The sequence below is a fragment of the Pan paniscus genome, chromosome 15 (assembly GCF_029289425.2).
Source record: "Pan paniscus chromosome 15, NHGRI_mPanPan1-v2.0_pri, whole genome shotgun sequence".
Lineage (NCBI taxonomy): Eukaryota > Metazoa > Chordata > Mammalia > Primates > Hominidae > Pan > Pan paniscus.
This window is the reverse complement of record NC_073264.2, coordinates 46,115,137-46,129,899: the sequence shown is the minus strand read 5'-3', so window position 1 is coordinate 46,129,899 and position 14,763 is coordinate 46,115,137. Positions and strand designations below refer to the sequence as shown.

General features: G+C 35.1%; 1 protein-coding gene across 4 annotated transcripts in view; it reads left to right on the top strand.

The window, feature by feature from the left end:
- KLHL28 (kelch like family member 28) overlaps positions 1-14,763 on the top strand; it is a 38,494-nt gene that overhangs the window by 5,853 nt on the left and 17,878 nt on the right. For all 4 annotated transcript variants that reach the window (XM_003831757.6, XM_008957135.5, XM_008957136.5 and 1 more), the window contains exon 2: positions 11,033-11,931. In XM_003831757.6, coding sequence (XP_003831805.1) covers positions 11,033-11,931 — 899 coding nt within the window. The remainder of the gene's footprint in view (positions 1-11,032; positions 11,932-14,763) is intronic.

Sequence of the window (14,763 nt, the reverse complement as noted above, 5' to 3'; positions counted from 1 at the left end):
ATAAAAATAAAAAATATTAGCCAGGCATGGTAGCATGCGCCTGTAGTTCTAGCTACTCGGGAGGCTGAGGAGGGAGAATCCCTTGAGCCCAGGAATTCAAGGTTACAGTGAGCTATAATTGCACCATTGCACACCAATTTCAGTATATATTTGTAAAAGAAAAAAGCTCTTAAAAACACAACCACAATACCACTATTTAGCAACAAAAAATAGCAGTGATTAATTAATATATTAATAATCCAGTCAGTGTGTAAATTTCCAACTGTTTTCTAAATATGTGGGTGCACACACAAGTCTATGGTTCACAGGTTGTATTTGATTGATACGTCTTTTAAATTTATAGATTCATTCTCTTTATTTCTTGCAGTTTATTTGTTGAAGAATTTAGTTTATTTTACAAGATTTTTCACAGTCGGTATGTTTTTGCTAATTGCATCTTTCTGGTATTGTTTAACATGATTTTTCTATTTTCTATATTTTATGTAAATTAATAGTTGGAACTAGAGAATTGGCTGTAGTTTAATTTGCTTGACTTTGGTGTGTGTTGGGGTTGGGACGTGAGAATACTCATGGGTGATGTTTTTCCATCAGAAGGCCCAATTATCTAGCTATCTCTCTTTTTGTGATATAAACAGCCCTTCACAATCAATGCCCATTATTTATTAAGGATGCAAAATGGTAATATTCCATTATTCCTTCTTTATTTATTAACAGGGATACTTTTAAAAAGAGAAATTTGGCCAGGTGTAGTGGCTCATGTCTGTAACCCCAGTACTTTGGGAGGCCAAGGTGGGAGGATCGCTTAAGACCAGGAGATCGAGACTAGTTCCGGCAAGGTAGTAAGACCCTATCTCTTAAAAAACAAAAACAAAAAAACTCATCTATTTGGAAACCCAGTAGTACAGTTAGTGTAGGAAAGGCATAATAAATGTTTGATTATTTCTCTTTGTTTACTAGGTTTCAAAAAATGAGTTGCTACATTAGCATCGTCCGGTGTTGACCATTAGGACTTTTTTTAAGTATCATTATTAACTCATGCATTTAAAATATCTGATATCGTTTAATCAATTGCAGTTATTATTATTGATGATCGGTTTGTCCTGTCTTTGACTAGTGAAAGCCTATCAGTTTGGCCCCTGAATATTTTTTATATGACTCTTGTAGTATTTGATAGCTTTCTTGCTACCTAGGATGTATTTATTTATTTATTTTGAGGCAGGGCCTCACTGTGTCTCCCAGGCTGGAGTGCAGTTGTGCAATCACTGCACACTGCAGCCTCGACCTCCTGGGCACAAGCAATTCTCCTAGCTCAGCCCCCCAAGTAGCTGAGACTACAGGCATGTGCCACCACATCCAGCTAATTTTTTTATTTGTTTTTTTTCTTTGTAGAGACGGAGTTTCACCGTGTTGCCCAGGCTGGTCTCAAACTCCTGGGCTCAAGCTATCCTCCCACCTTAGCCTCCCAAAGTGCTGGGATTATACTACCTAGGATTTAGATTCCAAATGTGTCTTGACATCTTCTGCCCCAGACATGGTATCAGCTATCTGCCCAAGGAGTTCTGTTCTCTTTGAAGGAAATGGTATTTAGAGAGTACATCTGAATGCTAGAAGTGTTCTTTGCTACTGGGATGGTCAGTTTCTAGACCTTTTCAGTAGACAGAGCTAGGAAATATAATTTATTTTTTTCCTTAAAATAATATTACGTATATTTAATATGTATGTATAGCTCACATGTATTTTATGTATTATATATAAATTATGTATTAGTATATATGAATATTTACTGTTATTAATATACATATATTTATTCTCATACTTTTTATTCAAATACAGACTGTGAGGTTCATAATTAACATCTTAGTGTTATGTCATTATCTTCTTTTTCCCATACCAAGAATCCTAGATCACAGTGACCCTAGGGTTGATAGAATATCATATCATTACTCATTTGCTTTATAGCACAATACACACATTAACAGTGTCACAATACAAATAAACAGTGTCCTTATCAACAATGCGATTACTGAAAACAGCATAAGATATATATTTTAGGGCATGTCGCAATAGAGACTTCAGATTACTGTTTTAAAGTTATTTGGAATGGTATGGTAAGGCCACTAAGTAGATATTTTATTCCTTTGTATTTTCAATTTTCAAATTTCTTATGGATCATGTTTTTAAGATTTAATTGTGCTTTATAATTACATAAAATACTTTTCTGATTCCACAGTCAAATCTATAAAACAGAGTATATTCAAAAATATCTACCTTCTATCTCTATCCTCTAGTTTTTAGTTCCATACCTCCTCTTGTAGGTAACCTTTAGAAGTATATATTGTGTAAAATTTCCTTTTTTAAATAGAAATGATTATGTATGTTTGTAATCTTCCCTATCGTAGATAAATGGTGACACGCTAAACACACTTTGCTTAGATCAGGGAGATCACTGCAGAGTATTCTATACAGAGATTCCTCATTCCTTTTCATCGCTGTATAGTACTGCATTGTGTGGATGCTCTATAGTTTTCACAACCATTCTTTTGTTGCTGGACATGAGAGTTGTTTTAAAAATCTTGGTCAGTTGCCTTTTGGTCTCTCAAATATGAGGAATAAGAAACATGAGTATATTATTTTGTTTTTATAAATAGATCTGCAATTATTATTAGCCTTATGGATTTGTCTTTATACATTTTTGCCAGTGTAATTTTTGGATAGATTCTTAGAAGTAGGGTTTTTGGGTCAAAGGAAAAATCCAAATGTAATTTTGCTGGATTTTGACAGATTTACCTCCAGAGGTTTTATATCATTTTCTATTCCCACAGCAATGAGTGAGATTTCCTGTTTCTCACATCCTCACCAACAGACTATACTGTCAAGAGAGAATTGTTAACTCCATGTATTAATTTATTTGATTTTAAGTGAAGTTGAGCAATTTTTGTATGGTTAAAATCATTTATGTTTTTAACAAACATCTGTTCATTTCTTTAACCAATTTTTCCTATAGGGCTAGAAAATTTTAGAAATATTTTATGTATTACTGATATATATTTTATATATGCTACAAATATTTTTCTCAGTCTCATTTATATTTTTACTTATGATTTCTTTATTCCAAGTTTTTAAAATGTAATCAGTTTTACCTATTTTTTCACTGATGTCTTCTGGATTTTGTTTCAAAGTTAGGAAACTGTTCCCTAATCTCAGGTTGTCTTAGTTTGTTTTCCATTACTTATAACACAATATCTGAAACTGGATAATTTATAAGTCAAAGGAATTTATTTCTTACAGTTATGGAGGCTGAGAAGTCCAAGGTCAAGGGGGCCACACCTGGTGTGAGCTTTCTTGGGGCTGCATCTGGTGGAAGCCTTCTTGCTGGTAAGAACTCTGCAGAGTCCCAAGGCAGCACAAGGCCTCACATGGTGAGGGGGCTGTGAGTGTGCTAGCTCAGCTCTCTCTTCCTCTTCTTATAAAGCCACTGGTCCCACTCCTGTGATAACCCTTTAATTTGCTAACATGTTAATTCATTAATCCATAAGTGGATCAATCCGTTTATAAGGACTCTGCCAGTTACCTCTTAAAAGCCCTACCTCTCAATACTACCGCATTGGGGACTAAATTTCAACATAAGTTTTTACCCCTATTTTATTCTAATATTTATATAATTACATTTTTCATATATATACCTCTGATTCATTTGTAATTTATCCTGTTGGTGTAGGTATGTAGCAGAAATCTAGTTTTACCTGTTTCCATATGGCTATTCCGTTATCTCAACACATTTATTTAAACGTTTCTCTTTTCCCTCGCAGAGATTCCACCTTTATCATATACTAAACCTGCATATCTAAATGATCTACTTTTATATTTTCTGTTCTCCATTGATCTATTTTTCCTTACATACGTCTCATTTAATCCTGTTAATCCACAACAAATTTTACAAATGAGAATGTTTAAGCTTAGAATAAGTAATTTGCCCAAGTATCAAATAGCCCAGCTATTAAGTAGCAAAATGTAGACTTAAATCCAAATCTCTCCAACTCTAAAATTAATGCTTTTACTCCCTGTTCTTTCCTGTTTTTTTTTTTTTTTTTTTTTTTTTTTATGGTACTTACCCTTCCTTTTACGCAAAGTGGTTACCGAGGTAAATGAAACTGCCAGTGTAAAACTGTTTGACAAATGTGGGGCTTTGAGGATTGGAAAGTATTACTTCTTTGAATTACTTTTTTTAGCCATTTATGGGTAGATAGCTGAGAACCAAATATAGTCACAGTTGCCATGTATAATTTTGAAGGCATTATAGTTTTTGAGCCAGACGCAGTGGTGGACACCTGTAGTCCCAGCTACTGATGAGGCTGAGGCAAGTAGGTCACTTGAGCCTAGGAGTTTGAGGTTGCACTGTGCCATGATCATGCCTTTGAGTGGCCATTGCACTCCAGCCTGGGCAACATAGTGAGATCCTGTCTCTAAAAAACTTTCATTTTAAATATTTCTTAAAAATAATTTTCAGTAATTTTTAAGCTGCTAAACTTGAGCTATAAATATTTTAACTGGTTCTGGAACTTTTGCCTAAGAATAACCTGGAGGACTTAAAACACAGTTTGCCCATTTCCTGCAACCCCACTGCCCTATGTGATGGGGCTCAAGAATTTACATTTCTAGCAGGTTCCCAAATGTTGCTAATGCTGTTGGTACAAGGATCATATTTGAAAACCACTGTTTTAAAAACTCTATATTTGAAAATGTTAGAATTCTGTGCATTTTTCTAAAGTCATATTTTTTGAGAGAGGAAAGGGGCCAAATTAAAAATTTTAAGATTTAATTTGGTCATGCTCAGTGGCTCACACCTGTAATCCCAACACTTTAGGAGTCCAGGATGGGTGATCGTTTGAGTCCAGGAGTTCGAGACTAGCCTAGGCAACATGGTGAAACTCCTTCTCTACAAAAAAAATACAAAAACTAGTCGGGCGTGGTGGTGTGTGCCTGTAGCCCCAGCTACTTGGGAGGCTGAAGTGGGAGAATCACCTGAGCCCAGGAGGTCAAGGCTGCAGTGAGTAAGCTAAGATCTCGCCACCACACCCCAGCCAGGGCAACAGGAATGAGACCCTGTCTGAAAAACAAAAACAAAAACAAAACAAAAAAATTATGTTATGGAAAACTGCTAGTGTAATTCATTTTAAGTTCCCTATTTTTACCTTGCCTTGTTGAAGTTGCTAGTTGACATTGTTTTGATTAGCATTCAAACTATAATTTTTAAAATTAAACTTTATTCTCAGTAGTTCTTACAAGGAATGAAAGTATATCGTTTGCATCTAATACAATTATAAAAATATGCATAGGCTTTCTTTTATGAAGTTACTTTTACCAGTGCCTTTTCTTTGGCCCATTTTTAACACTTTGATAATTTCTATTATTATGGAGTAAAATGAACCATGCTGGTTCAAATGAATAGAATGTTTTACTCACTAGTTGGAATGGTCAGAAAATATTTAAAAGGTTTTAACAACATAGATCTAGGAAAGTGAGATAAAGCAGTATTATAGGGGCATAAGTATAGGGGAACAACTTTGTCATGGTACTCTGGTCACCTTGCATGTATCCATGTAGGCAAAGACTTGGACCTCAGGACTGCAGCTTATCCGTGGCTTGACACACCTTGTGATTCTCCTGGAATATGAGAGAGTGAGAGGCCTCTAAGGAGCTGCTATGAGGTCATCTCCCAATTTTCCACTCACATCTCTATTTCCCCTACAAGTGTGTCATGAGACAGTTTCTCTTCCCTTCCCTGGTTGTGATTAGGTGTTAGACTTTTGACCCCATCCCACACCCTTAGAATAGAGCTACAGAATAGAAAACTGCTTAGCCATAGTTTTCATGGGGCCAGCCCCTTTTTTGTGTTACCATTTTTGATGTGCGGGACAAGGATCCAGGCAGTTTACTCTTTGGCTAATCTTCTTTTCACTCTGTAAGTAATAAACTATCTAAATCTAATAAGCCATCTATATTTTAAAATGGCTCATATGTCTCTTTACTGATAGAATTAGTGAGGCTTTGGCCTGGCTTTGGTAGGTATTTGTTCCCTGGACAGTAAGCAAACTTCCTTCCTTTTTTGGTATGCATGGAAAGGCATTTCATGGATATAGTTGGCAATAACCAAGCTTTTTAAAGGTTGATGAACAGTAAAAATAAATAACGTCTACCAATTACTGAGTGCTTACGTACCAGCACATAGAAAGGCATATTTACAACTGCTTTTTATACAATTTTGTCTGTTTTTTTACAAATGAGAAAACTGAAACTTTTGACTGAATTTCCCAAGGTCACATAATACAGACCATTGTATTGTAACCCGGGAAGCCTGGTACCAAAGCCCAGTCTCTTAAAACTATACTGCATATCATACAAATATATGCATGTGTGTATATTTATGTGTTGTGTGTACATACATGTATGTGTGTATTTACAGACCTATGTTGTGTCATTTATGCATGTCATATGTTGATGGTGTACCAGTTTTGAATTGGGTACACAAAAATTAGGTTAACAATATAGGATCTATCACTATGTGATTCCTAATTATATGAAAAATGAATCTAGTCGATACTTCATAACCTTGATTTGAGAATCAACAATTCTGTGATACTTGTGTTGCCCAGGGTATCAGAGAAGACAGAGTGGATTTCTTATCTAATAGTGAGAGGTAGTGCAACATAGAAAGTTGACTACCTCTCAAGGGACAACTCGAAGAATTTACTAGTAATAACTCATATTTATTAAGAGCCTACTAAGTGATAGGCCCTATTCTGAGCCCTTTTAATGTATAAACTCGTTTAATCCTCAAAACAACCCTATATTATAATTGTTATTCCTGTTGTTGTTGAGTAACCTTCATTCCTTGGTTTTTCATGTGATAACTCAGACCTCCTTTTTTCCCAGACTCAGTACCTCAGTTCCATTACCTGTAAGACATGATTTGAATTTCTGCTGTTCATCAGGTGTTACAGTCTGTTTAGATCCCTGTCAAAGGATGATACCCAAAATCTGTAGTACAGATATGGACTGACATTTGCAGAGCAAAGCAAAAATTTCTCCTCTGTAGTTCTGTATATTATAGTTCTGTTAATGCAGCTTAAACCCACATAAGTTTATGGTGTTAAAATAGTACTGCAATTAAAATCCCTAAACCTGTTAAACACGTTCTACAGATGCGTCTTTTCTCTCTTATTCTATACTTGGGTAGTTGGTTTGGAATCTTCTATAGAATTTTTACATTTATCCCTTTTAAATTTCTTCTTGTTAGATATAAGTCTTTTGAGATCCTTATTGTGTTAGTCAATGCTTTTGCTGTCCTTTGCAGCTTCATGTCATCTTCAAAGTTCAGGACATAAAATATCTTCATCTTGGCCTTACAGAATACCACTAGAAGCATCCCTCTAGGCCTCATTCCATTAAGTGGTATACTCTGGGGGGTATTTGTTCCACTAGTTGCTGATATAGCTAACTGAACTAGCTTATATATTTTTTTAGTTTTGTTCTTTGAAAAATCATGAAGGGCATTATAAAATTATTTACTAATATCTAGTTAAATATCAAGTCTACTTTTCTGATCTACAAGTCTTCTAAATACATTTTTAAAAAGAAACAAACCTAGTCTGTAACATGTCTTATTATTTTTAGCTCATATATCCTAATCCTAAAGATCTCTACATCTTCTTATCGGTATTCACAAGTCAAATCTTTAATAATTTGTTTTAGAATGTTATCTGAAATTAACAGAAATCTTACCATATTGTAGAATTTACTGTCTTATTTTTGAAAATAGTCTTCAGTCCTGTGGCACTGGTAATGATTCAAGAATCTCATTTGCAGGCTCTTTTAAATATCTTGAAACATAATTGTTTAGTCTGAGAGAGAGATGAATTTACAAAGTGACTAGGTCTCCTTTTTCAATCCCTTCTCTTATTTTTTGCATACATTTTCCTTTTCTGTTGTTCATCCTTCACTTTTTAGTCTACCATTCTCCTTGTTAAATCAGAAAATGAGAGTTGAAAGGGGTATGTTTTACAGAGCAACACATATAATTGAATTAATTGCATGTAAAGGAATATAGTAAATAAATGCTTATAGACATCCAGGTAAAGTTAATTTTTGATCTTGAGTTTTGAGAATTTGAATCGGAGGAAAGGAAGATCAGAGGAGAAAGGTTATAGACAAAATCTAACGTGTGGTAAGAAAATATTTGGGAGATAGCAAGTTTTATATAGAGCTATAGTCATTACATGAGCATCATAAGAGTAAAAGGTCATTGTGGGAAAGAATGGGAATTAGTGAAAGTGGGGATATTGGGAAGTGGCAATTTAGTACAGTGAGACATAAGTACTATATTCTTAACACCTCAAGCTGTATATTTTGTAGAACTTTAGAGAATCACTTTCAGGTAAACTTCTGAGATAAGTGGGGTATTCTTATTTTATGAATGAAACAATTAATACTTAGATTAAGAAAGGCTGGTACCTATTATTCCACCTAATAATATAAGATTCAGATGGGACTAAAACTCATTACCTTATTTCCAAAGTCTGTGTTCTTCACTGATATGTTTTATCTCTATCCCCTCACTGCTACCATAGTATTACTGTAGTACAATATCACTTACAGTTTATCATGTTTTTATGTACATTGTCTGATTTGATCCTCAAAAACCTCAGCTACATTAATACCTGAATAATAAAGTACAGGTATTATTATGATCTCATTCTGCAAATAAGGAAAACAAAGATTGAGAAGGTAAAGTTAACAAGGACTGCTTTCTTAACCCCATTACCTATTTTTTCTATCTACTTGCCTTTCCTGTTATTCATTCTTTACTTTTAAGTCTAGATTTTAACTTTTTCATAAACCTGAGGCTAAAAGAAGTTACATAGGTTAAAAAGATCAACACTGGAATAACTAACAGAACGTGTACAGATCTAAACTTATGCCTTCTGATTGCCATCTACTTACTAGTATGTATTATGTTCTGGAAAAAAAGTACCTACTGGAAGACCCAGAAGCTTCTTGGGACTTGTTTATACCATGACTGCAATAACATTTGAGAATTTTTCTAGTAGATAGGTGTGAGATTATTTGCAGAGATCAGCAGTGGAGGCTGTTACCAGCTGGAAGGTGGCCATATTAACATAATTTATTAACTGACTTAAAATTCATTGTGAAATAAGTATGAAACAATTACGTACTTGACAAAGATAAAAATTTCAAGAGTTGGATTTTTTCCACTTAAAAATGTATAAGAATGAAGTGCTATACTCTCTCAATAGTGTTCAAAATGTTTGAATTTATGGAATTGATGGTTTTAAGATGGAAACCAAATGTACTTTTTTGTTATTGCCATAACTTGTGATTGAAATGTGAGTGAGACAGGAAGGAAATAGCTTATATTGTATACATGACCTGTATTCCTTTTGTCTACTCTAAGCAGCTGCTACAATCCATTCTGAAATATCCATGTATTAATTCTTAAGGTTACTGTAACAAATTACACAAACTCAGTTGCTTAAAACAAAACAAATGTATTCTCTCACAGTTTTGGAGGCCAGAAGTCTGAAATTTGTGTCAGTGGGCTAAAATTAAGGTGGCAGGACCATGTTCCTTCCAGAAGCTCTATGGGAGAATCTGTTCTTGGCTCTTCTAGCTTCTGGTGACTGCCAGCATTCCTTGGTTTGTGGCTGCAGCACTCTAGTCCCTGCCTCTTTAGTCACATGACCTCCTCTTCTGTCTGTGTCATGTCTCCTTCTGCCTTCTTATAAGGTACATGTTGATTGCATTTTGGGCCCACTTGGATAATCCAGGATCATGTCCCCATCTCAAAATTGTTAATCCTTTCCAAAATCCCTTTTTGCCATATAAAGTAATATTCACAGATTCCAGGGATAGGGATGTGAATGTCATTTGGGGAGCCATTATTCTGCCTACCATAGTCTTTATTGTCTCTCCACTTTCTTTTCTTTCTCATCCCTTTTCTTCCCTGCTATTTTTATTCTTTTTCATCTTCCAGAAGCACAAAGTGGCAAGTAGATTGAGTGGGCATGATCTGAATTAATGATCAAGAGTTGAGGCTGGGTGCGGTGGCTCATGCCTGTAATCCCAGCACTTTGAGAAGCCGAAGCAGGTGGATCACTTGAGGTTGGGAGTTTGAGACCAGCCTGGCCAACATGGTGAAACCTTGTCTCTACTAAAAATATAAAAATTAGCCAGGCATGTTAGCAGGTGCCTGTAATCCCAGCTACTTGCGAGGCTAAGCAGGAGAATCACTTGTAGCTGGGAGGCAGAGGTTGCAGTGAGCCAAGATCATGCCCCTGGACTCCAGCCTGGGTGACAGAGTGAGATTCCATCTAAAAAAAAAAAAAAAAAAAAAGTTGAGTGGGTATGGTATATATAGATCAGTAAGTGAGCCTTATTGCCCTCATGGGACTTTGGATTCTGTTCATAATTAATTAAATTAATTGGTGGTAATAGTACCTTCATTAAATTCAGCACCCTCTGTCAAAGCAATTATTGAAATTTTGGGTAAAGTATGTTAATATGAAATTTCTGCCCAATTAAAGCATCTGTTGGTTGGCAAATAGTATTGTTTGTTCTACATATAATTTTACTTTAACCAAGTTTTTCCCCTCATATTTTCATTTTATTTTAGTGATAGCTCAGACTTGAATTTAATGCAAGGGAAACAAAATGAAAAAGTTGGTAAAGTTTTGATCCAAAAGTCCATTGTCAGAGATTGTTTTGGTTTGGGGCATCTCATGTAACCTTTTGGGCTTCCATTTCCTAATATCTATAATAAATAAGTTGAATGATGTGATTGTTAAATCTCTTCTAACTCTGAAAGCCTCTAGTTCTAGTATTTACTATGAAGTATTTAAAAACCAATGAATAGACAAATAAATTACAAATCTGATTATTCTGTACTATTTGAAAAGCAGTGTTTTTGACAAGTTTACTTTGAAATAACTGTCTATGCTTTTTTATTTTTCTGTAGATGGACCACACATCCCCGACCTACATGCTTGCTAACTTAACCCACTTGCATTCTGAACAACTTCTGCAGGGCTTGAATCTTCTTCGCCAACATCACGAACTCTGTGACATCATTCTTCGAGTAGGTGATGTTAAAATTCATGCTCACAAAGTGGTACTTGCCAGCGTCAGCCCGTATTTCAAAGCTATGTTCACTGGAAACCTTTCTGAAAAAGAGAACAGTGAGGTTGAGTTTCAATGCATTGATGAAACTGCTCTCCAGGCCATTGTGGAGTATGCCTATACAGGGACTGTTTTTATTTCTCAGGACACAGTTGAATCTCTCCTGCCAGCAGCAAACCTACTCCAGATAAAACTTGTCCTGAAAGAATGTTGTGCATTTCTTGAAAGCCAACTTGATCCTGGTAATTGTATTGGAATTTCTCGTTTTGCAGAAACATATGGTTGCCGTGACCTTTATTTGGCAGCCACTAAATACATATGCCAGAATTTTGAAGCTGTTTGCCAGACTGAAGAGTTTTTTGAGCTTACACATGCTGACTTGGATGAAATTGTTTCCAATGACTGTTTGAATGTAGCTACCGAAGAGACTGTTTTTTATGCATTAGAGTCTTGGATCAAGTATGATGTACAAGAACGCCAGAAATACTTAGCACGGTTACTAAACAGTGTACGATTACCATTGTTGAGTGTTAAGTTTCTCACTAGACTATATGAAGCAAATCATCTTATTCGTGATGATCGCACTTGTAAACATCTTTTGAATGAAGCCCTAAAGTACCACTTTATGCCTGAACATAGACTCTCTCATCAGACAGTCTTGATGACACGACCTCGCTGTGCTCCCAAAGTACTTTGTGCAGTAGGAGGGAAATCTGGACTCTTTGCCTGTTTGGATAGGTAAATAGAAGGCTTTCCTAAATGAATGATGCTAATTGATTTTATGCTTTTTAAATGTGCAGATTTTCTATATTTTAAAAATAGTTTGATTTTCCTTTTTACTTTTCTTTGCTTCTTTTTAGTTTTTTTCTTCTTCCTAAAATACTTACGTGATTGTTTTTATTATATTGTCATTCATTCTCTACAATACTCTCAATTATTAACCATCTCCCCAAGTGCACACTTTATCCACCTGGTTACTCACAAACTTTTATTCCATTTTCTGTCTTTCTTTCTTTCTGGAACCATTTACATGTTTATTTGAGTCAGACCACATCAGAAGAGATTTATTATTGTCAATGATATCAGAAGATAGCAAAGAAGAGAACTAGGAACCTGTGGTGAGGGAACTGGGGACAGGAATGGGTTTGAATGAAAACAGTTCACTAGAAGTGCTACCAAAGAAATGAGAAAAAATAGGATACTGATATAAATTATGTACTTTGAATGTAATTTGTTTTCTTCAGTGTATTTTTAAAAGACAGCATTAAGAAGTATGTTTTTTTCCCCCCAATAACTTAGATTAGGAATTGTCAGACTTTTTCTATAAAAGACCAAACAGTAAATATTTTAGACTTTGTGAGCCGTGTAATCTTTGTGGCATCTACTTAACTCTGCCATTGTAGTGTGAGAGCAGCCAAAGATAATACATAAGTGAATGAACATGGATGTGTTCCAATAAAACTTTATTTATAAAAATAGCTAGTGGGCTAAATTTGGCCCATGGTGATAGCTTGCCAACCCTTAATTTGGTGCATTATACTAGTAACTTTTATACATTGAAAATATAGCTTGAAGTTATTTTTGCTTTTTCTTAGATAGGATTGCTTCATGAAAACTTTTGTGTTTAATACATATTTTTTAATACTGTGGATTTCTGACCATTTCCAAAAATTTGGTAGATTGCTTTTCCCTTTCCAATGTTAGGAAACTTGACGTTTCATCAATGGCAACTGATAAATTCTGCATCTTTAAAAAAGTCTCAAAATACCTGTAATCCCAGCACTTTGGGAGGCCAACACAGGAGGATCACTTGAGACTGGAGTTTGAGACAAGCCTGGGCATTATAACGAGATCCTGTCCTTACAAAAAATTTAAAATATTATCTGGGAGTAGTGTTGCACTCCTGTAGTCCCAGCTAATCAGGAGGCTGAGGCAGGAGGATTGCTTAGGCCCAGGAGTTTGAAGTTGCAGTGAGCTATGAATGCACCATTGCGCACTAACCTGGGTGACAGAATGAGACCCTGTTTTGAAAAAAAAAAAAAAGTCCGATAATACATTTTATTTATTTATTTATTTTATTTATTTTTTATTTTTTTGATACAGAGTTTGGCTTTTGTTGCCCAGGCTGGAGTGCAGTGGTGCAATCTCAGCTCACTGCAACCTCCGCCTCCCAGGTTCAAGTGATTTTCCTGCCTCAGCCTCCCAAGTAGCTGAGATTACAGGCATGTGCCATCATGCCCAGCTAATTTTGTATTTTTAGTAGAAATGGGATTTCACCATGTTGGTCAGGCCGATCTCAAACTCCTGACCTCAGGTGATCCACCTGCCTTGGCCTCCCAAAGTGCTGGGATTACAGGCAAAAGCCACTGCACCCAGCCTCATAATACATTTTAACTGTAACCTGAAACTAGTATTGTTGAGACTGGGCTACACATAGAACATTAGTTATGTTAGCTACACGAATTGATTGTTTAACTCTTATTCTGAAATGCACTGGTTACTGGCATAAAGTAAATTATATTAGTAAATATTATGACAAAAATTTTCGAATATGTATTTATAGTGTAAAAATTTTTAAGCAGTTGCCTCTTATTTTCTCAACTATTAAAAATAACAAATTATTGAAGAATAATAAGACCTGTTCATATCTTTTGACATAGTAATCTTTTATCATAGAATCTATCATAATAAAATTTTAAAAATTAAAAGTATTATTTGCATAGAGCTGTTTATTGCAGCATTATTATAACTCTGGAAAAATTAAAACCAACCTGAATGATCATTCAGTTTAACTCTACAAAAGATATTAAACACCTGTGCATCAGATACACTGCTAGATAATTGACCTTCAACAAGTTCATAATTTAGTAGAGGAGACATGTAGAAAATAATACATAATGTTTATGCAACGATCAAGATAATTTTATAGAAACATTAAAGAGAATCATTTATCCCATCTGGGGGATTTAGGGAAGAGGAATTGTAGAGAACTTCATGTCCAAGTTGAGTGTTGAATGCTAAGCAAGAATCAAGCAGAGAAAGAAGAAAGGTCACGAGGAATGTACAAAGACACAATGGCATGATACATTATGGGATATTCAGGAAACTAAAAGCTGATTGGTATTCAGAAGTAAAGGGTTCTAACCAAGAAGTGTCAAGCAGTGGTCTTTGAACCAAGTCAAAGAAGTTATTGTATGCCATGATTTAAAAAAAAAAAAAAGACTTTTATGTGGGTTGCAAAACCATTCTAAGGAGGTTAGTGAAATTATTAGATTTGCATCATTCTGGCTGTATTATGGGAAAAATTGAGAGGCCAGGATTAATATCAGATTGATTAAATAAGATGTTATTGTAGAACCTCTTATCTAATATAGGCAAGAGATGATGAGATCCTAAATTAGGGTAGAAGTAGTAAAGATAGAGAACGGGGCATTCATTTTAAAAAATGTTTTAACAGAGTAAATTGACAGGATTTGGTGTTTGAATGGATATGAGGGAGGGATGATGAGGAAGAGGGAGAAATCCAAGATGAATGAGTTCTTTTGATTAGATGATTACATGGGTGGTTCA